General features: G+C 31.7%; 2 protein-coding genes across 2 annotated transcripts; both read right to left on the bottom strand.

Annotated features, from left to right (window-relative positions):
* Window positions 1–8732: 8732 nt before the first annotated feature.
* LOC108468210 (receptor-like protein 9DC3) lies at window positions 8733–16320 on the bottom strand. The gene is made up of 4 exons (XM_017769102.1): window positions 15850–16320; window positions 14294–15784; window positions 8880–9028; window positions 8733–8772 (listed from the first exon to the last, which is right to left on the bottom strand). Exons 1-4 carry the CDS (start codon window positions 16318–16320, stop codon window positions 8733–8735), a joined length of 2151 nt encoding a protein of 716 aa, XP_017624591.1.
* Window positions 16321–19921: 3601 nt separating this feature from the next.
* LOC108467653 (uncharacterized) lies at window positions 19922–22956 on the bottom strand. Its single transcript, XM_017768369.2, has 6 exons — window positions 22431–22956; window positions 22235–22288; window positions 21903–21983; window positions 21689–21758; window positions 21511–21599; window positions 19922–20302 (listed from the first exon to the last, which is right to left on the bottom strand). Exons 1-6 carry the CDS (start codon window positions 22617–22619, stop codon window positions 20165–20167), a joined length of 621 nt encoding a protein of 206 aa, XP_017623858.1. The 5' UTR covers window positions 22620–22956; the 3' UTR covers window positions 19922–20164.
* Between the last annotated feature and the right edge of the window lie 689 nt (window positions 22957–23645).

The raw sequence follows: 23645 nt of genomic DNA, 5'->3' as shown, positions 1-23645 counted from the left end.
TTTTAAAATTAAAAGTCATTTTATCATACTGTTAACTTATTTATGTTAAATTTAATGTCTTATGAATTAAATTTTGATTTGTAAATCAAGTTTCTTAATACTAAAATGTCACATATTTAAATGTGAAAGAAGTTCATTAATAGTATTATCAATTAGAGTTTAAGAAAAGTAATTAAAGAGACTAAATTTTAAAAATAGAAAGAGTATAGGTAGGGACTGAGGGTTAAACTAATTTTATTTTTTTAGAAATTAGGAATAATGATAAATTTAGTTCTCAGCGTTTATATATTTTTATTAATTTGGTCCTTATTCTTTTTAGTTAAATTTGACCCTAAACCTTTTGAATAGTGTCAAGTCACTTTTTGTAATAAAATACCGATTGAACAATAACTTTTTAATAAAGATAGCATGACAATTCGTATGACAATCTACACACACTTCATGCTAAGATAACATTATTTATCTTATATACCACATCAATATATAATTTAAAAATATAAAAATAAAAAAAATTTAAAATTCAAAAAGATTTATAAAAAAAATTAACATAATTACACCAACTTGCAAAATAAGTCGAGAGAATCCCCTTGTAAAATAGGTTGGAACAAAAACTAAGCATTTCCAAACTTTTTCTTGGAAATTGATCCAAAGAGGGTCACTACCAAGACCAATTAATTTAAGGTTAAATTCGACTATTGCCATTGGATTTTAATCATGAATTATGAATGTTAAATAAAAGTTGATGGTATTTTAATAATGAAAATACTAACTAAATAATATTTTTTTAATAAAGTTTGCGTCACAATTGCTTAACAGCTAAAGTCTATCCCATTTTAGACTTTTGTAGCACCTGACAATGTTTTTCCTTTTGAAAAAGAGAGAAAGAAGAGTGAACACATTGTTTTCAAGTCAACCAAGTCTTAATTATTTCCAATTTCATTGACCATACTTTATATTTTGTTAATGAAATTATTCTCTGAAATAAAGAATGCATAAAAGTACAATTATGGATTCGAAATTTAAGGATTCAAGCAAGTTGGAATGAAGGTGGAAATTTCCAAACTATTTTCTTCAAATTGCTCTAAAAGTGATCAGAAAGTTATGAGAGTGCAACATCCTTTGGCCTCCCATTTGGACATTTCACCGCAAATCATGTTATTAGAGAATGGATTAAAATGTAAATTTATCATCATACTATAAGTAAATATTGAAATTTCTCAAATATCATATTTAAACTCCTGCATAACCATGTTATAAGGGTACTTTAGAAACTTCATGTTCATCAACTGATGGTCAGGCAATTTTGCCCCCTCGTGGTTGACGCATTGCTTGGACAATAGAGATCAAATTGATTCTCAGCTTTGTCATTTGTGAAGGAATTCTACCTCCTAATTTGTTCGATGAAAGATCTAATGATTCAAGTGATGCCAAATTTTTCAGCGATGCTAGGATAGGACCGGTGAATTATTAAATCAGGCTTTTTAATACTAAAATGCCACATATTCAAATGTGACAGAAATTCATTAATGGTATTATTAATTAGACTTTAATTTCTAATTCGATTAGACAAATTTACTACACAAATTACATCCTTACAACATAACTATTCATTAATAATTAAGAATAAGAATTGAAAGTAGAAGAACAACAAATCAATTGTTTCATTAAATCTAACAAATCTACTATTTGAATATTATAATTTACAATTACTTGTCAAATGTGAGTTGCACTGATTAAAAAAATCATATTTAATCTCCTTCATAACAATTAGAATTGGAATTCATACAACAAGAACTTGACAATTATAATCATATTTGCTTAAGAGTTTAAGTTTACGTAGTACTTAATATAATTATATAACACTCACAAATACAAATTTAGAAATTATGAAGAATACAAAGACACTCATATCTTCTACTAAATTAACAACCACCTCACTTATTTATTCTAATCCCTTCCAAGGGAAGTGATAATGCTTAATCACTTTGATTGATGTACTCTTATATTTGACACTTTTTGCTTGTTAATTCCTTTGTCTTATGAATTTTCACTACTTAATTGGTTGTATTTGATTTATTTCTTGTGTAGTGAACCCAATACTGGAAATGGCAACAAAAAGACCTAATCTGCAGTTTTCTTTCTTTTTATTCTGTCACGGCTGGAGTCGTGGGCACGACGCTGGGCACGATGCGGATCTGACGTGGCAAATCAGAAGTCAACACGGGGAATATTCTGGAAACAACTTATCTTGATCTATTGACGTGATTTGGGGGATTTTGGATTTCATTTTCATAATTTTAAAGATATTATCTTATCTTTTTTTGATTAGTTTGTTGATTTAGGAATTTGAAGCCTATAAATACCCACCTTTGGGTAAGGCTAAGGGGATCTCTTGTCTTTTGCTCTTATTGCTACTTTATTTTCATTTTTAATAAAATTTTCTTCTTTTGTTTTATTTCTACATGTTTTTACATTATCAAAACATGTTAAGCATGATAATTAATTTCATACTTGGCTAATTTTTCTCAAGCCAAGAGCTGGTACGAATCAATTCCTCACGTGAGAATTGAATATTGCTTAAATCCCTTCGGGATACATTTTCGTCTTCCTGTTTAGATAGTTTGGCAATCGGCCTTACTAAAATTTTTAAACGTTTTTCAAATCAAAAAGGATCCGTTGGTCTGGAATCATTTAATTTTACAGTTGGGAGGAAGGATCGGCCTGTGGCATTTCGACTTCCTATGAACACTCTTAGCGGCGGTCCGCTAAGGAAAGACGAGATTGGAAATGATTCTCGATAAGATAACTTTCGAGTTGGGCTTTTCCTGTTTTAAAACTAAGTATTTTAACGACGATAGACGTGGTTGATTTACTTAAGAATCGACTTTTGAAGATAGACTTGGGAAGATCGGTTACATGAGAGAAAAGCAAGTTACGATGGGTTGGGCCTCGTAGACTGTAACCGACATGAATCCTAGAGCAAAAATTTATTTTCAATGATCGTGGGAATTGACTAAACTAGCTCAAGGCGATTCTTATACTCGTGTTTATTCAACTTAATCTTTCATCTTCTTTATTTTATTGCTTCTATTTTAATACATCTTTCTTTGCAATTTTACTTGTTTATTTTATTTTCTTGTTACTTCTCAAATCACTTTTTTTTATTTTCTGTTTCAGCTCCTAGGTAGAGAACAAGAAATTTAATCAAGAATTCCAATAAACTCCCTGTGGATCGACCCTCTTCCACTATTCTACCTTTTTATTTATTTATTTTATTTTTGAAGAGGTTTATTTTATTTTGATAGGCAAAACGACGCTTGTCAAAATTGGCGCCGTTGCCGGGGACTTTATTTTCGGCAATTACTGATTATTTTGTTTGATTTTTATGACCAGGAGAAACCCGGGGACTCTAATTCAATATAACCCGGAAATTGAAGCAAGCGCTCGTAGAAATGACTAGTTTATGTAACGCCCCAATTTTCGGGAATTTTGTGAATGTTGGCAAAATTTCATGCTTTGATTTTGTCATTTCTGAGTGAAATTATGAAATAGGACCTATGTGAAAATGTTTGAAAATGCTATAGGCTAAATTGAAATGGCCAAATAAATAGGAGTGCAAAATAGGAGGATTTGCATGACAAACCTCCCATTTTACATGAAGTGGCTGGCCATCATATTGTTGTAGACAATATGAGCACTTGATATCCATAATTCATGGTACAAATTGATAATGTGTTAGGTAAATGTTCCATGATAATGGATTAGGTAAATATTCAATGATAATGGGTTAGGTAAATGTTCCATGATAATGGATTAGGTAAATATTCCATGATAATGGGTTAGGTAAATGTTTCATGATAATGGGTTAGGTAAATATTTCATGATAAGAATTTCATGTCTTTTGTATTAAAGAATTAAATGGATGAAATATGAAGTTTTATTAAAAGAAAAAGGGGTGAAAAGAACAAAGTTTTGTCCATCTTTGTTCATCATAGCTGAAAGTTAGAGAAGAGAAAGGAGAGGAGAAAGCTCTTGAGTATTCGGTCATTAAGAGGAGGAAAATTGAAGGTAAGTTCTTGGTTCCTTGCTTCTATTTTGAGGTTCACGAGTTCTTCTTGATTCTACCTTAACTCTTGAAGTATATTTTGATTTTTAGTTGTGTTGTGAGCATTTGGTCATGAATTAAAATGAAGGAAATGGTTGTTGTTTCATGTTCTTTTGATGAAAAATGGAAGATAGGTGAAGTTGAGCCAAACAAATGAGTATGCATGTGCCTTAGATGTTAAAGGGAAAAATCAGCTAACATGTTGTGCTTTAAAATGATGAAATGGAGATTATACTTAAGTAAAATCATAGATATGTGATGATTGGTTGGTGATATACATGTTTAAATAACAAGCATGCAAGATAGGTGTATGAAGGAGTGATTTGGTAATAAATCTGCTTGGGACAGCAGCAGTAACGTGACTTTGGAAAATCACCATAAATTGTGGGAGATGAATTAGAAGCTGAATAAATTATGTAATTAAAGCTTATTGAGTCTAGTTTCTAATGAAATAAACAAGAACATATTTTGAATTCTGTACAATGAGAAATTTGATTCGTAATGAAGAGTGGTCAGATTAGTCAAACAGTGAAACATGGGAAACTTTGAGAAAAATCTGGTATTGATTGGCTAAACCAAAAATTCTGAAAATTTTATGGATAGAATATATATGAGTCTATTTTCAAGGAAAATTAATGGAACTTGATTTGGAGTTTCGTAGCTCCAGTTATAAATGATTTAGTGACTGTTGCTCAGGAAGACAGCTTGCAGTGAAATTATGATTATGTGGTAAACATTGACAAAAATTTGTTAATGAGTTGCTTATTGTTTTCTTATAAGCTTACTATGATCTGTAGGTGTGGTTGGCCGAATATTGTAAGGGTTAATACGTAGTTCGTATTTGAATAGTTAGATTAATGTGTTAGTAATCCAATTGTAGGCAGTTCGTGTGTGGATCTCACAAGATATCGTTGCAAAAGTGTGTAACTAACACCCTCTTTCTTAGTCTAGATCGGCAAAAGCCAAAAGCGAAATCTTTGAAAATCGGTATTTTGTAGATTTGCAGTGTCTGGATGCTCGTGAGGTAAATCGATTAATGTTTTTGGTAAACTGCAAAATTTGGACTGCAAAGTGCATGATTTACGTGCCCTCGATATTTTTGGGCTTAATGGGCCAAAATTGGAATGATGGGCCAACGGCCCAATTCGTAAGAACCCTCGATGCGTGATTACATTAGTACGTGAAAAGTAGGAATATGTATGAAAACCCTAAAATAGATAAATTACTGAAATACCTTTAAAAGTGAAAAATTTACGCTTTACCCTAGTAGATAAATTACGAAATACCCCTAGGGTTAAATTGACCTAAATGCATGTTTGATTGTTGTTATTTATTGCATGCCATGTTGTTATTATCGATGCATGGGATTGGGATATTGACGGAGGAAGTCTTGAAAGTGGCTTGTCCACGTCTTGGAGGCTTTGCCTCAATTCTCGTTAATCGAGTAGCAAGGTCAAGAATCATGCAAAGGTTAAATGGGTGGGTTGAGCTATTCCCACATGGAGTGTATGGCTGGTACGGGTGGAGTGTAGTGGTTGGTGGGTTGAGTAGTCTCCCAAATGGGCTTGCATATGTTTCTTGATGTTGCATGTATTTTGAAATGGGCCTATGGGCCATACATTATCTGAATAAGGGCTAAGGCCCAGTTCATTGTAATCTGAAAAGGGCTCGCCCAGTACCACTTATTACTGAATGGGCTTAGGCCCAATAGGCTTGAGCTGACTTGGGCTTTGAATGGGTTTTCCTTACACTGAGTTTTCCCAAACTCACCACTTTTATTTTCATCCACGCAGAAATCCCCAACCATAGTGGGCTTGGAGCGTGAGGGAATTGAGTGGCCACCCGTTCTAAAAGTTTGATTTTCTTCTGGTGAACTGGACATCCTTTTAATTACGTTTGAGGTTTTGGGCTTTTAAATATAATAAGGCCGCTTAATTATTTTGATGGTTTTAATATGTATTACTAAGATAGGTAATACTTATTTTAACTGTTGAAATTGGATAGCTTTAGGCGCGTTTTCAAAAACAACAATTGATTTCAAAATAACACGACAACAAGCAAAGCTTCCAAATGAAAGTATTTTCCAAAATTAATCACTTTTCCTAAAATGACTTAATCAAATAGGTTTCCTAGAAATATCCATGACGTTAAGGTGTGGCAATGGCGGTATGCATGTCTAGGATTGGATCCGAAGGAGCTTGGTACTTAGCGATCCGATGGACTCACCACCTCTTTTCCGGTTTCCTACCGGTGCATGACTTCCTTTCACTTTAACCCTTAATGAATTAATCTTTTGAACATCAAGTACGATTTTCTGGACTTAGAATGGAAATTTTTTTTTTTTACGTTTTGATGTGGCATGCCGGATCCGGCCATAACTTCTGGGTCGGGTTTGGGGTGCTACAGTTTAGGTGGCTTATTTATGTGTACAAGCAATGTTTATCAAGTTACTAGGCTACTTAGTGGTAGTAAGCAGTATTTGGTGATGTATTTGGCTATAAATGTATTGTTTTTTCTAGTTGAATGAATGAGCAAAAATGAGCTAAAAGCTATAAGCTCCCTTGCTGCACATTTGTGAGCAAGTAAAATTTTTTTCTTGTATCTTGCTGCCTTGCCTTGTGTCCTGTATTTCTTCCTCTGCTCTTACCAAAACCCCAACAGAAAGCTATTGCCCTTCCCTAAGATTGATTTTAGTGTTGATGGTTTTACATTAAGAATAAGAGTTGCAAGTTGAAGAACAATAAAGCAATTGTTTTATTAAATCTAATAAATTTAAGCATTATAACTAATAAATTATTAATAGTTGATGCTTGAATTACAATAAATAATAAGCATGAAAAATCAAAACCATTACTACTTAAATCTGGAGTTAACTCACTCACTGGCCTACTGCCATAATATTTGTATCAATGCCTAACAATCCAACTCTTTTTTTTCATCTTCTAATTGCTCCACTAAAGTCTATCCCATTTTAGACTTTAGTACTACTTGACTCAAGGGTGAATCCAAAGGTTGGCAGAGCTCGATCCCCTTAAAATAGAAAAAATTACATTCAAGTTCTTTAAATTCTTTAAATTTTTAAATTAGTAAAGGTAAAATTACACTTTGAGCCCTTAAAAATAATAAAATTTTGATTTAATACTTTAAAAATTATAAAAATATAAGCTATTCAAATTGTGAAATTGTATTTTTATTATGATATAAATTACAATTTAATTTGAACCCTAAAAAAATACTTTCATTATCCATATTTTGTTAACGAGAATATTCTCTAAAATAAAGAACACATAAAAGTACATTTGTTCATTTCGAATTTAAAGATTCAAACAAGTTGAAATGAAGGTGGAAAGTTCTACTATTTTCTTGAAATAGCTCTAAAATGATCAGAATGTTATGAGAATTCAACATCCTTTGGCCTCCCATTTGGAAATTTCACCAGAAATCATGTTTATTAGAGAATGGATTAAAAGTGTAAATTTATCATTATATTATAAGTGAATATTGAAATTTCTCATAAATCATATTTAAACACCTTCATAACAACAAGAATTTGGCATTGGAATTCATACAATAAGAATTTGACACTTACTTGAATACAAATTTAAAATTTATGATGAACACAAAGACACTCATCCCATCTGCTAAATTAGCAACACCCTCATTTATTCTAATCGCTACCAAAGAAATTCAACTGAATCTTCCCATCTAATTCAATCCTGACTTCCAATGCTACTGTCACAAATTGCAAAAACAGAAACAAAAGTTGCTTCCACTTAAATATTAGATTAAGAAAGATGAAACTTATGAAATACTTGTTAGAAAAGAAACTCACTTAAGCAAGATGTTGGACTCAGATCTAGTTTCTTCTTATTCTATTTCTTTGTACCCACCTCGTGAAATTGTATTGCCAGTCTCTCACCACCTTTCTAACAAACCACCATGGTCTTCTATTTGTGAATAAAATGTAACCTAGACTTAGTCCTAGCACCACTCCACTTCCATACCCCATCATTACAGCTTGCCAAAAGAAGGGTATTTCAGAACCATCATACTCCACCACCAATGGTGAAGGCGATTCGGCCACCCCATGGTTGAAACATTGCTTGGACAATGGTAATCCACACAATCTCAAGTTACCGTTATAGGAATCATTATCAAAGGTATCAAATTGATCCCCATGAGGAATTGGTCCGACAAGCTTGTTGTTTGAAAGATTCAATACTTCAAGAAATGTCAGCTTTGTCATTTGAGAAGGAATCCTGCCACTGAGCTTGTTTGATGAAAGATCCAATGATTCAAGTGCTACCAAATTTCCAAACGATGTTGGGATAGGACCGGTGAAGTTGTTATGAGAGAAGTTGAGCATTTGCAGGGAAATAAGTTGCCCGACGTCCTCAGGAATTTTTCCACTGAATTGGTTGTTTGACAAGTCCATAGATACGGAAATAGCCACTATCTTTGACAATTCCATCTCCAATCTTTTCATTGTTACATTTATAGGAATTTCATAAACACCACTGGTTGTCTCAGGAATTCCAAAGCTACCCTTGACATTATTCCTTCCCTCAAATTGGAAAATTGAGGAATATAACCCCTCTTTAGACTTATCTATCATTGCTCTCAAATTTCAGAAGAGTTTTGTGGGCAATGTGCCAGTGAACTCATTTCTAGAAAGATCAATTATTCGCAATGCAGAGAAGCTAGATGAAGCTATGTGTACAGGCCCAATTATGCCCGGCCCAAACTAAATGACCAAACCCAATTAAATACAAACCCTAAAGTCCAAATCCTAGCCCTCTGCAGAGAAGAGAAAATAGCAGCAGCCCTCGCCCCAAGCTTCAGCCGCACACTCGGCCAACCAGTGGCCACCTCGCGCACCACCACCGGCACATGCTCCCTCCACGCGTCTGACACACCCATACCCTGCAAACACAAACAACAAAAACAGTAGCAACAACAGAGGAATGAGAGTTTTTATGGTGATTATAATAGGTTATAAAAACCGAAAAGAGAAAAATTTTGAAAGGGGGGATTTTAGAGAGGAATCGATTGTATTTCGGAGAGAAGAGATTGTACTAAAGGGGGGTTTTTCACTTTCTTTTCAAGAAAAACGAGTTACGTTTTTTAGTATCACAAGCAAACTAAAATCAATAAAGATCAGCCAAGAATACTCCAAAGGTGATTTTTTTTGTTTTTTTATTCTGTTATTCTTTTCTATTTCGACACAAATACGAGGTATAGAGAGAACGAGAGACTTACCAGAGTTATATTACGTTCACACTGCCAGTGGGTCTTGGGGGCGGTTGTAGGCCAGAATAATAGCTTTTCGGTTGAGAAGGGAAGTGGAGAAGCTGAGAAAGTTATAAGCTTTAAAAGTTTTCTTTAAAAAAAAAAGACAAAAGGTTAAAGTATATTTTAAAATAAAAATGGTTTAAATAATAAAAAAAAGGGTTGAAACAGCATGGGAAAGGGGAAAGGGATAGCGTGTTTTGACCTAGTCCACGCGTACTTTCCCCTTAAATGGTTAATTTTCGTATCCAGTCCTCCCTTGTTATCCGTACACTCAAATTGGTCCTATTCTCTTTATTTTTTATTCTGAATTGGCCCCGAACTTTTACTTTAAGTTCAATTTAGTCTTTTTAATTTCCAATATTGTAATTAAATTAATTAATTTAATATGTCATTATTATTATTATTATTTTGTTAATATTAATATTATAATTATACTTTATTTTTATTTATTTATGGTTTTATTATTAATTCATTAATTTACTATTATTAACATATTATTATTATTAAGGTATTAATACTATCTATTTATTATTATTACCATTTTCATTACTATTATTTTATTTTTATTACTATTATCTTTTTATTATTATTACCTTTTGCTATTTAATGTATTATTATTATTCTTTTATTATTACTACTACAGTATTATTACCATTATTACATTTTCATCTCTATTTATCCTCTTATTATTATTTATCTTTTTATTTATCTATTTATATATATATATATAATTATATTTATATTTCAGGTATTATACCTCTATTCACATTTATGTATTAATATCATCATTTTATTATTGCTATATTTTATATTATCGTTATCATTACTTTATTATTGTAATTTAATGCATTATTTTCTATTATTATTATTAATATCACTATTATCATCAGTATTATTATTATATTATAATACCTCTTTATTATTATTACTATTGTATTATTACTATTATTATTATTATATTTTCCTTTTTATTTACTATATGTTATTATTTTTACATTAACTAATTTAATATATATGTATTAGCACATTTATTTTATTTATATATCATTTACTCTTATTTTATTATTTCATCATCTATTTTATTTATAGTTTTTTTTAAAATAATTTCAAACATTTAGCTTATTTATTATTTCCCTTTCTTATTATTCGTTTGACGCATTTATTTTATCTTCGTTTTTATCGTTATCATTCCCATTTGTGTTTATGTTTATCCTGTTATGGTTATCAATTTTTATTTGTTATGCATTCTTTATTATCTCGTTTCATTACGAATTTAGGTTTTATCCAACCCGATAGTAATTCTTTCACAAAAGTAAATATTCCGTATTTGGTAATTCAAGACAATCGTGCCCTAACTTACTGGGTTTTGATTTTTTTCGCGTTTAACCTAAATAACGGCATATTCTTTTAAATCATAATACGAGTGTTAAATAAAATACTTATTCTATGAAATTTGGGGTGTTGTGTCCTAACTCACTGGATATGACATCTTATTACCTCGAATAAGATTTTTTTTGCAAATAAGGCAATGCTTGGTGTAACATTCCGAAATAGGGCTTAAACGGAACAGTGGTTGCGAAACCACAAATTTAGGGTAAAAAAAATAAAATAAAAAATATTTTATTATTATTTTGAGGTTCATGGTATGATTACATGATTGTGTGAAAATTTCGTGATAAAATTCTATGCATAAAGTGCTTAAATTGAGGTTAGGGACTAAATCGAATAATTTGCAAAACTTGCATTCTAGAAGTTTTTAGTATGAAATTATTTTGGAATATTAATTAGGAGATCTTAAATGGTAATTTGACCAATTTTAAGTTCATGGACAAAATTAGGACATGGAAGGAATTTTTGAAAGTTTAGTAAGGAGGGCATTTTGGTCATTTAGTTATTAACATTAATAAAAAGGTAAAAAAGATGATAAAATTGTATCATCTTCTTCAAGTTGCCAGCAGAACCTTACCTCTCTCCATGGCTGGGGTTTCTTCAACTTTCAAGCTTCATAGTAAGTGATTCCAAGCCCGCTTTTAATGATCTTTACGTTTTGAAGTCCCTAGCTCGATAAAGCTTATGCTAGCAATAATTTAAGTTAGGAATCAAATTTGGAAAAATACCCATAGGTGAAATTTGTGTATTTTGATGTTTTATGATGGAATATGAGGTTTTAAATTATGTTAGACAACTTGTGCTACTTGGTTTTAAGTGAAAACAGTAAAAAGGCTTAATTGGTAAAAATACCTAATAGTCATAAGTACATGTTAGTGTGTGAATTTGATGTTGCCATAGAAGGAAAAATGATCAGCATGTCATAAAACATAAGAAAATAGGATGAAGTTTAATTTACGAGCCTTGGGGCAAAAGTGCAAATATGTGAAAGTTTAGGGGCAAAATGTAATTTTGCCAAAGTTTGAGTAAAGGGTTGTTTTGATAAATGTTGATATTAAATAAGCTAAATTTGCTATTATAGATCAAGAAGAGCGAAATTCGAGAGTAGATCGGGAAAAGAAAAAGTAAAGGACTAAATTGTAAAGTTTAGTCACATTTTGTATCGAGGTAAGTTTACAGTAAATAAATGCAATATTCTTTTATTTTACATTATTATTGTCAATTTCAGCATTTATATATTTATGTTATGAAAATATTTAAAGTCGAATTTAAGGTGAAGTGACAGAGGAAAAGTGTTAGAAAGCCGGTTGAACCCTAGGAATGTTAGGATATTAGGGTTGACGGATGATGATGAAATGAGCCATGTAAGTCCATATTAGAAATATGGCTTTGGAGATAGGATTGAGCCATGTAAGTCCATATTATATATGGCATTGGAGACAGGAATAATTCATGTAAGTCCATGTCAAAGACATGGCATTGGCGAGATATTGATAGACAGAGCGACCTAGTATCCTTAGTATTCCGAGTGGTTCAACGGGTCAGGATACGAGTTAAATTACAGTGAATTAACAGCAAAGGAAAAGTAGATTATAGTTATGAAAAGGAAAGGTCGGTAAGAAAGAAGGTAAGGGAATAAAGAATAAGATAGAAATTGAGAAGTAAAGAAATTTATGATGTTAGATGATATTATGCATAATTATCCATTATGTTGAATGTTGTGATTTATTTGCTTGTAAGCTTACTAAGCCTAGTGCTTAATCTCTTTATTTTCTTCTTCTTATAGTACTTATCTAGTCACTCGGGATCGAAGGAAATGTCGGAGGCCGATCACACTATCAAAGAAATAACTCGGTATAACTAGACGTTTTGTTTTGGGTATGGCATGTATAGAAACTTAGCTACTTTTGGTATAATATGAATAATGAATGATGTGTAAATACTTGCTAGTGATTAGCTAAGAAAATAGCTGATGATATACATGTTTATTAATATGTATGATTGAATGATGATTATCACATGAAAATTATGAAAAATGTGAAAGTAACCTAAAAACAGATTCAAGTAACAGAAATGATGTAACTTTGAAAAATCACTAAAAATTGTAGAAACATATTTTGAAGATGAATAATATATGAAATTAAAGCTTATTATGTATATTTTCTTATGGAATAAGCAAAACAGGTAAAAGTATTATATTTTATGATATATCTAAGTTTTAGTGAAACAGGGTCAGAGCGATTTCTGGATCCCCTGTTTCAACTTTGGAAATTCACCATAAATTGTACAAAACTAATTAGAAGGTATAATTTATATGGTTAGAATGCTTGTTGAATATAGTTTTGAGAGAAACAAATGACTTAGTCATATGAATTTTGTATAGGAAGAAAAATGGTTCGTAGTAAGAAGAGGTCAGTGCAGTCGAGTTTTGAAACAGGGGAAACTTTAACTAATAAACTGTACTAATTGGATAAGTCAAAAATTCTAGAAAAAAATTAGTAGATATATATATGAGTCTAGTTTCATGAAAAATTTACGGATCTTAATTTTGAGTTTTGAAACTCGAGAAATGAATTTTTAAGTAACCATGACGCAGAAAAACAGTTTATTCCGAAAATTAAAATAAGTGATTTAGAGTTGTTTAAAAGGTAAGATAAGTTTAGTAACACCTCAAGCTTGACTCCGGTGATGGTTTCGGGCGTGGGGGCGTTACACTTGGTGTTTGGAAATTTCGAGAAAGTAGTTCCCTAACTTATTAGGTTGTCACTTTTCTCGTTGAATTCGAATAATTAAGTACCCTTCTAAATTTTTTTAGGTTTTCTAAATGCAAGCCACTATCTTGGAATTTCAAAGCAACATGTCCTAACTTATTGAATATAGCATTTTGCTGTTTCGAGATAGGAATTTCAAAAAAGGTTAACTTAATGTCAATACTTTGACACGAGTGAATCTCAATTTTCAAAGTTAAAATATTTTAAAGAGGACTACATCTTAAAATTTTTTTTTCCGACATTAAAGACATTTGATAATCAATAGGTACCAATTTTTGGGCGTTACGAGGGTGCTAATCCTTCCTCGTATGTAACCGACTCCCGAACCCGTTCTTTTATTTCGTAGACCAAAACTAATGATTTTAAAACAAAATGGTTTAAAGGTGATCCAATCACACCTAAAAAGATTGGTGACGACTCCCGTTTTCGTTTTTCTCCAAGTCAATACTCGTTTTTTTTTTTCGCCAAAAAAATGGTTTCTGACACTATGGAATGAGGCATGTATCCATAAAATCTATTAAATCTCAAGATAAGAATTTGTAGTCTTGGAAGTCACTCTAACCAATGGGGAAACCTATCCGTTAACTTGTTCCCTAAATTCAAAAGTTCCAATGAAGTACAGTTAGCCGAAGATAGCGGTACTAATCCTTCCAATTGATTGTCATTGAGTAAAAGATGGCTCAACTCACTATTACTCACAAAAGAATTAGGGATCTTGCCAATGAAAGTTGTTCACTTGCAAATCCAAGAGCTGAAGACTTCTGAAATTTCCAAGGCAATCAGGAATAGTTCCAGTCAAGCTGTTTTCGGACAAGTCCAGAACACGAAGCAGACTCAAATTGCAAATAGAAGAAGGGATGTTTCCGGTCAATTTATTCTTTGAAAAGATTATCACTGACAACTTCATTAAAATTGGAATTTGAGGAATTGGTCCTTGAAGCAAGTTGGAATGAAGGTTGAGATATGCCAAATTGTTTCCTGGAATTTGCTCCAAAGCAGTCAAACAGTTATGAGAAAGGTCCAACGAATGCAATAATTCCCACCCTTCAGCTTCCCATTTGGAAATTCCACCGGAAATCATGTTTTTGGAAAGATCTAAATTGCTCAACTGCGATGTTTGAAAGAAATTCGGGAACTGCCTTACGCTACAACCAGAGAAGTTCACATCTGTAAGCTGGGGGAAAGAATAGTTCACAACATTTCTGATTATTGTGCTTAATGATATTAAACTATTACTTGAAACATCAAGAACTATAAGACTCGTGAGTTTTGAAAGCATATCTGACTTGATCACACCATTCAAGTTGTTTGATGACAAATAAAGTGAAGTAAGGTTCACAAGATCAAAAATGGAATCTGGTATTGGACCACTCAAGTTGTTTGATGACAAATCAAGATAAGTAAGCTTCACAAGATCAAAATTGAAATCTGGTATTGAACCACCAATGTTGTTATAACTCAAATCAACCTCTTGAATGGAACTAAGCTTCTGAATTCGATCAATCGGACCAACTAGTTTGTTGTAACTGAGGTCCAACTGTAGAAGAGATGGTAGAGTGAACAGCCAAGATGGTACTCCACCACTTATAGAGTTATTAACTAACAGAAGTTCCTCTACAAATTGAAGCTCACTAACATGATTTGGAAAGGGACCTTCCAAGTGATTATTTGACAAATCCAAATGGGTAATTTTTGTGAGGTTGAAGATAGTTATTGGAAGTGGACCACTCAAATTGCATGAAGAAAACCTCAAATAAGTTAATTTTCTAAGGTTTCCAAAAACATCTGGAATCTGTCCTTCAATCGAATTTTCATGTAAATCAACGGAAATTATTTGAGTGAGATTTCCAAATGATGCTGAAATTGACCCCCTAAAAGCACAATAGGAAAGGTCCAACAACTCAAGGCCCCTACTCCAGTTTGTGTTAGGGAGATAACCTGTGAGATTCTCATTCCAGCTTAAATCTAAAACTTTGAGGTTTGGAAGCTGAAAAGCTTGAGTTGGGAATTCCCCATGTAATTTACACCCACTGAGACTCAAATGTTCAAGTGGTGAAGACAAGTTTAAAAAGGAATTGAGTTCAACATCAGACATCTCTACAGTGTCAAGCACAAGGTTTCTTAATTTGGTCAAGTTTCTTGCAAGCATGTCAAAACCTTGGCCATCAAATCTCAAATATTGTTCAACACCACCAGAGAGACCAAGTGAAACCAAACTTGAAAGACACTGATTTGATGCGGGATCAAGCCAGAGAAGTGATTACCAGCGAGATTAAGATGGGTTAAACTCACCAACTGGCTAAATAACTCTGTTGAGATAGCACCATCGAAAGCGTTGTAAGCAAGGTTGAGTCGTCGGAGTCCATGAAAGTGAAACAAGCTGCTAGTGTTCTCAAGCAGAGAGCCTCCGAGTTTGTTGGAGCTCAAGTCAAGCCATTGGAGGTTTTGAAGTTGAAAGAGGTTGTTGTTTGCAAAGAGAGAACCATCAAGGCAACTGTGACTAAGATGGATGCCGATTACATGACCAGTCATGTTGTCGCATTTCACTCCCTCCCATGAACAACAATCAATGTTTTTGTTCCATGACTCTATGTCTATCCTGGGGTAAGAATCCCGATAACAATAAACAGAAATGGTGGTTTTAAAATGGAGCAAAGCATCTCTTTCATTTGGGAGACATAAATAAGAGGATGGAGGAGCAACAGAGGAAGACAAACTCCATGAAAGTTGAAAGATCACCAAAAGCAGGCAAAGGCTTCCCATTTTTTTTTCTTCAAAAAAGAAACAAGTACAAAGTTAAGAGGCAAAGGGAAGAGAGACAGAGGAAATCAGACCTTTGAAGTTGAAAGCTTAATTTCAGGAAAAAAAAAACACAAGTTCTTCAACTTCTGCTAGGAAAGGTTTTCAGGTTGAGGTTATTTATTGGATTATAAAAAAATAAAACGCAAATGGCATACATAGGATTTGATAAATGTGATAATAGTAATTTATATATGTATATATATATATATATAAACTTAAAATAAGTAATAGTGTCATCTACTCTCCACAAATTTGAAATTTAATCTTTATATTTTATTTTTTAAATTTAGTTCTCTATTTTTAAATTTTAAAATTCAGGTTTAATTATTAATATTGTTGTTTTTATTAAATTTATTAGTATAATATTTTAAAATAAAATAAAATAAAAACTCACTTGTTAGCAATGCAACTAAAAAATAACATTGTAATGAACTTGAATTTAACAAAAGAATTAAAGTAGGCAAGAGACTTGGCTCCCCAAAAATAAAAAATTTCAATTCAATCCTCTTGTAAATAAGAAATTATAAATTAATATATAGTAAAATTGCACTTTAGCACCTTAAAAATAAAAAATAAAATTACGTTTAGTCCTTAAAAATGATAAAATTATAAATTAATACATAATAAACTTATTTGATCTATTGAAAATTTATAACTAAATTTCTAGGTTCACCCCTGAAAATATTTTAACTGTATTAATAGTTAGACTTGAATTTTAAGATTTGAAAAGTAAATGTACAAAATTCTTAAAACTAAAATTACATAAATTAAATATGTTTTATTTTTGTGGAAAAATTAAATATGTTTTAATACTATATAAAATGATGATGAATAATAAGGATATAGGTTGTATAGGTCCACACGGTTGTTGATTAGATTAGTGTGGATAAGAAGTAATGCAGTAGTTTCCCATGAAATTTCACAAATGTTTGTGATTTGTCTTTTTTGTTCAATTGAGTCCTCAAATATTCAAAGTAGGCGGAGATTCTAATGCCAGATTCAGAAGCTTTTCATTGGAATTCTTTTTATAAGACATAAACAAACGGCCATTGACTATATATATATATATATATATGTATATATATATATGGTTTCAATAAACAAGTAGAATAATATTGTTGCAATATTGCAATTGCCATTTCCCAACAGGTCATACTCATAGGTGACAATGACTTATATCGCGGCTTTTTATTTGTTTCGATTCGATTTAATTTTTATATTTTTATTATATTTTTATTTGTATTTTTATTTTTATTGTAATATTTGAATTTAATTTTTGAATAGTTTAGTAATTTAAATAAAAATTTTGAATAATTTAGTGATCAAATTATAATTTTTAGTTAAGTGACTTAAACAAAAACTTATCCGTTATTTAATGACTAATAACATAGTTTACCCTTAAGAAAAATGTCTACAACTCTCATTTAGAGGTTTTTATAAGTCAAGTCCATACATAGTATCAGTATCATACATAATTATCCAAATCCCACCCAACTTGAAATGACTATTTGACATATAAGACTCAATAATGGAATAATAGCAAAACAACAACAAACTAGCAACAAAATAGTACTAAAAACAACACCAAAACAGTGACAAATTAAACAGCAGCTTATTTGGGTTGAGATATTGACTATAGGTAGGCTTACTTGAGCTCTGGTGTAATGAGTTTAATTATTCTTGAATTAGTGGCTAAATATAAATATTTATATTATGAATATTTTATCATTAAGTCTTTCACTCATTGTTATAAACCTTGCGTATAACATTATTATAGAGAACATCGGTATAAACCTTAACCGACGGTAATGTATACACTTTCTTCGTCACTAAAAGTGTTGTCGGCTATTTTTATCCCATCATTGTTAATAGTCTTTTTGCCGATGATTTTACTACTTTCAATATATTACTATATAATTTTGTGACAAACATTTAACTCAGTTGAGATAGCCTCTGTCTCGGGGTAGTAACCACCATAATAATAATAATCACAATCAACAGAAATGGTGGTTTTAAAATGGAGCAAAGCATCTCTTTGGTGTGGGAGACATAAATAAGAGGACGGAGGGGGAACAGAGAAAGACAAAGCCCATTAAATTAAATTAAATTAAATTAGTAAAGATAAAATTATACTTTGACTATAAAAATTTTAAAACAAATGTTAGTTGTACCACAAAATTCTATCCCATTTTAGAAGTTAGGACTTTACATATTTTCTTCATTTCCCATTTCATTCTCTACTTTTCATTTTGCACCAAAAGTAACTTTTAACTTTTTTGTAATTGAATTAAACTATTTAATTTAGTTAAAAATAATTTATTATTTTTAAAACATTTTATACATTTCTATTTATTTGATATTTAAAATTTTAAGTATAATAACGCCCTAGTCTTTGTACACTTTAATTTTTTTAAATTTAACCTCCTGCTTTTAGTTTCAATAATTTAATTATCTACTAGTATGATTTAAAAATTAAAATCCAATTGTATCAATGTTAATTGATTTCAATTAAATTTAAATATGTAATGAATTGGACCTTAAGTTTTAAATCAGATCTATGAATACTTAAATACCGCATATTCAAATCTAATGGAAGATCATTAAGAGTGATTTTAATTAGACTTTAATTTTCAAATTAGAAAAATAGAGGTACTAATTTTCAAAAGTCTGAAGAATACAAGGAGTGGGGTATAATTAAACTAAAATTTTAATATAATTTTCACCTTTATTTTCTTTTATTGAAAAAGATCATAGGTTTTTACTGCGACTATCGCTTGCAACAGGGAAAAAAGGGGGGGGGGGGGATGACCGGAGAGAATAGGTCCAAAAGAGCTGACAAACAAACTACCGGCAAATTCACTACCAAGGAGGGGCCAAAGCCTAGGACAGAGCCACCAAGACCATCGTCACCCCTCGACAGCTGTAGATCCAACGCCTTAGAGAGGGTCCAGTGCAACTCAATCAACATCACCATGTTCAAGCCTTTAAGGTCAAACAGAAACGGCGCACCACCTTGTGCAGTGACCTTGCCAAGCATTCAAAACAAAAGTCGAAGAAAATTAGAACCGATCCAGCAACAAGAGAAGTGGAAGAGCACCCGGGGAAGCAAGCCGCCGCCTTTCGCCAACAAAAAAAAAAAAAGGCACAAAAGACAGGACGACTACTCGATTTATTTTGCCAAAGAGAAAGGCAAAGGGAAAAAATACTGACTACAACAGTCGAGATGTGAGCGATACCAGCCCCAAGGTCGAGGGGCCACTAAGGAGAAAAAAAGCAGGGCTTAAAAGGGAAGAGAGAGTAACTTTTCCTGTTTGTTACGGATCTTAACTTCCATGGAAGGGGATTCTTGGTTGAATTTTACTCATGAAACAATTTAATTTGCAAATTAAAGAAGAAGATGAAAAAGAGAATTTTTTCCAACAAATTGAGCATTTCTCTCAAAAACCGATTCAATCCAAATTGATTTACCGATCAATTCCCAATCTAACCGACTGGTCCAATTCCAACAACAACAGATGAATCTAAGTGCAAAGAAAACATACTATGAAAAATATGTGGAGGATTTCAATTAAACAGCTACCATTGCAGGCAAGCATATACTATTTTTTGATCTAAACATTAGTGGCACACCTAAACCATATATGAGCGAAGCCATTTGACTCCTCAACAATCTTATGTCCCGTTACATAAAATTCCAATAAAATGCAGTCGCTAACAACAGATGACAGAATACAGTTACAGTTACAGTCCAATAATAAATTTCAACAAAAACCAAAGTTTAAATGGAACAGAACTCGAACCCTTGCTACCGATCTTTGAGTTCCTGCTCAAATTGAAGCAATTTCTCCCGGACAGGCTGCAAAAAACGCTTCTTCAAGTCCTGGATAATCTGCTGCTTGTCTTGCTGCACGTAATCCTTTTCTTCGCTAAGCTGTACTGCCATCTATCGTTATCCAAAATGGAAACATTTTAGTTAGCTTCAGTCATTTCTGCCGAGCTCTATAACGGTTCTAAAAGTCGATAGATTACCAATGCCTAACATATAACTATGGAACGAAAACAATTGCCCTACCCTAAGATTGGTTTTAGGGTTCAAAATATCATGTTCTCTCCTGAACCTGCACCTACAAATCATGTACTCTTATTGCATTCTAGTCATAATCGTGATATATTTATACTATATATTTTATCATGTTAATAATTCATTTATATAGCTATTGACGCATTCCTATATTTATATAATGTTACTGTTATTTGTTTATAGGTTAAAATATGCCATAACTCCTTGTAATCTTCACAAATTTGGAATCTAGTCGCTATAATTTTATTTCCAAAAAATTAACCTGTCAACTTTTCAGATTTCAAAATTCAGATCTAGTAATTAACTCTTTTTTTTTTTTTGTTAAATTTGATGGTGAGACATTTTGAAAAAAAAAAAATACTCACTTGGTAGTCAAATAACTATAACAATAATGATGTAATGAAAGTGAATTTAACAAAATAATTTTAGCAGTGTTAACAACTGGACCTAAATTTTGAAATCTGAAAAGTAGGACTGAATTCCTAAAAATATAAGTATAGGGACTAAATTCTAAATTTACAAAGACTTATGGCATATTTTAACCTTGTTTATATTGTGTTGGGGTTTTAATTGTAATCTACTTTTTTTTAAATCAAGATTAAGTGTAGTATCCAAATATTTTAAGTGTACCTAAAACGGTAAATTCTATCAGTTAGAATTAATATTTGGTCAAATTATATTTCAAATTCAATAGTATACTCTACTGGTTTATTGTTTCAACTTCTCTCATTAATTCCCACCATTATGCTTCTCACTATTTTGTTACAACCTCTTTTCTACAATAAACACCAAACACCAATTCTTTGGTTCATCATTTTATGCCATTTTTTGCAACTTGGCAGTATTCATGTAAAAGACATATTCTACAGTAAACACTATCCTAGCACTGGCAGTCATTGAATTTATACCGAAGGCCTATCCATCATAACATGTCATAGAATTTATACCATAGGCCCATGCATCATAACATGTTTGCAATTAGTTATACCAAGAACCATTCAATAAGTTTATCCTCTTATCTCTTCTACACCAAATAGTTATCTCTAAAGTGGCACTCAATTCAAGCATACCTGCAAGTCGTCGAGCTCGCCAAATGAAAATTCTGGGATATCAATATGGCCATTAACCGTCTTCTTCTCCTCCCGTAGATGCCACTCCCCTGATTTCCATTTAGATCCCAATTTGATCAAAAAAGCGATAAATAAGCTTAGAAAGAAAAAGCATAACACCATATTTAGACCCACTTACCTTTGATTTTTAATGTCAACTCATACGTATAGCCAACACGCTTCTTGTTTCGTACAGTCACCAAAAAAGCCTGCTCAAACAAGAAATATCCACCATAAAATAAGGTAAATATCTATGTATACAGCCATAGGTGTAGTTTAGTTAAGCTTACATCAATGGTGTCCAATAACATTATAAGACAAAAACACAAATAAAAGTAAGAAAAATAACTCACATCGCCAACACACTTGGTTACATCAGAAATTTCAGCCTTGCCACAAGATAAATCCAATGAACCCACAGATTTAAGCAATTCCTGGAAAATAAAACTGGGTTTTTCAGTACATCTCAAGCTTTTAAACATACATATTGTTGAGGGGAAGTTGGCCTCAGACCTTCAACGAAAGGTATTGTCTTCCTAACTCTGTGAAGCCCTTTGGGCTCTCCTTGGATTGCAGGAGACAGAACTCCACCACAGGACAATACCTTCCGTTGAGGGTCCGAGACCAACCTCCACTCAACACATATACATTACATATATCAAAAATCAGGGTTTTGCATATAGACCTTTAATCTTTGAGTAGCCCAGTTATTAAGGTTTTTCTCCTCCCAAGTTCCAGCCTATGGTGAACAAGGACCAAAAAAACATTAAACGAAATAATTGAAATGTACGAAAAATCTGAAATACCCATTAATAAAACCCTAGATCAGATCACAAACATGAGCATAAAAAACAAAAAAAAAATTTTAAAAAAAGCATTACCTTATTCCAAACAGAACCAAGAGATGTAGGCTGAGATTGAGTTGAAAGGATGTCTTGAGCAGTGAGTTTCTTAGGAACAGGGAGCGGAGCAGCGTCCGCCATCGTTTCTCTTACCCAATAAGTATACGACGCAGCCTGCCCATTGCCGTTGCCGTCGCCGTGGGCGTTCTCCACTCCTCCGTTCTCCATCTCTTTATATGCTAATGGTATGGATCCAATCAACTTCTCGCCGAATTTAATTGAAGATTTGCTGGATGGAAGGATGAATGGGAGAATGGAGAAGAAGGGAAGATTTATTTATTATTTAAAATTCAATCAAATAAGGATTTTCTGGAAGCTTCTTCCAATATTATGGCTTTTGAAGTTGAAACCTAGAGTCTTCCTCATGCTTTTCACCTTCTTTTATTTATTTTTATGGAAAATCTCACCATTCTTATTTTTAGGGGAAACTATTTTTATACTCTATTTTCTAACACCCACAACGTGGGTGAAAAGGAAACAAAATAGGTTAATAAAATAAATAGATAATTTTTAAGTGAGGATAGCTTTTACAATTTATTGATTAAATATTTTTATTTTTATTTTTATTAGGAGAAATAGGGTTTGTTTTAGATTTAAAAATTAAATTTCTTATTAAATTCGAACTGCACATAATCAAACCGAATCAGATTTCATTATAATAAATAGTTAGTGATATCAATTGGACATCGAATTATAAAATTTGAATAATTATAAAAATAACTATAAATCTAAAAAACTAACTTAATTTGAATAATTACAATTTTCAACTTAAATCAAAAGAAAATACATATTTAATTACACTTAAACTTATTCCAATTAAAGAATTATAAAATTTTAAGCTTTCGTCGGTTTAATTATAGCAATTTTAGTGATGCAAATTGAGGAACATTGAATTAATTTTCTCTATCTTTTTCTTTGTCTTAATTTTAAGGAAGTTAAAAAAATATTTATTAAATCTCGAATAGATTTATTTTATGTGATATCAATTTTAAAAATATTAGTATAAATATTTTTATAACCAATATCATTTGTTCACTTGTTAACCGAATTCCAATTCTATATGTAGAACTTTAAATTTATACAAACAATATATAATGCAAAATATGAAATCTAATAATATAAAAAAATTTAAATTGTCTTGTAATTTTATAGTACATTTTCATTAATTCTTGAAAATTAATTCATGCAGAGATA

Source organism: Gossypium arboreum, chromosome 8, assembly GCF_025698485.1.
Source record: "Gossypium arboreum isolate Shixiya-1 chromosome 8, ASM2569848v2, whole genome shotgun sequence".
In the NCBI taxonomy this organism is placed as follows: Eukaryota; Viridiplantae; Streptophyta; class Magnoliopsida; order Malvales; family Malvaceae; genus Gossypium; species Gossypium arboreum.
The sequence above is the reverse complement of the archived record's forward strand: the minus strand, read 5'-3'. Positions and strand labels throughout refer to the sequence as shown.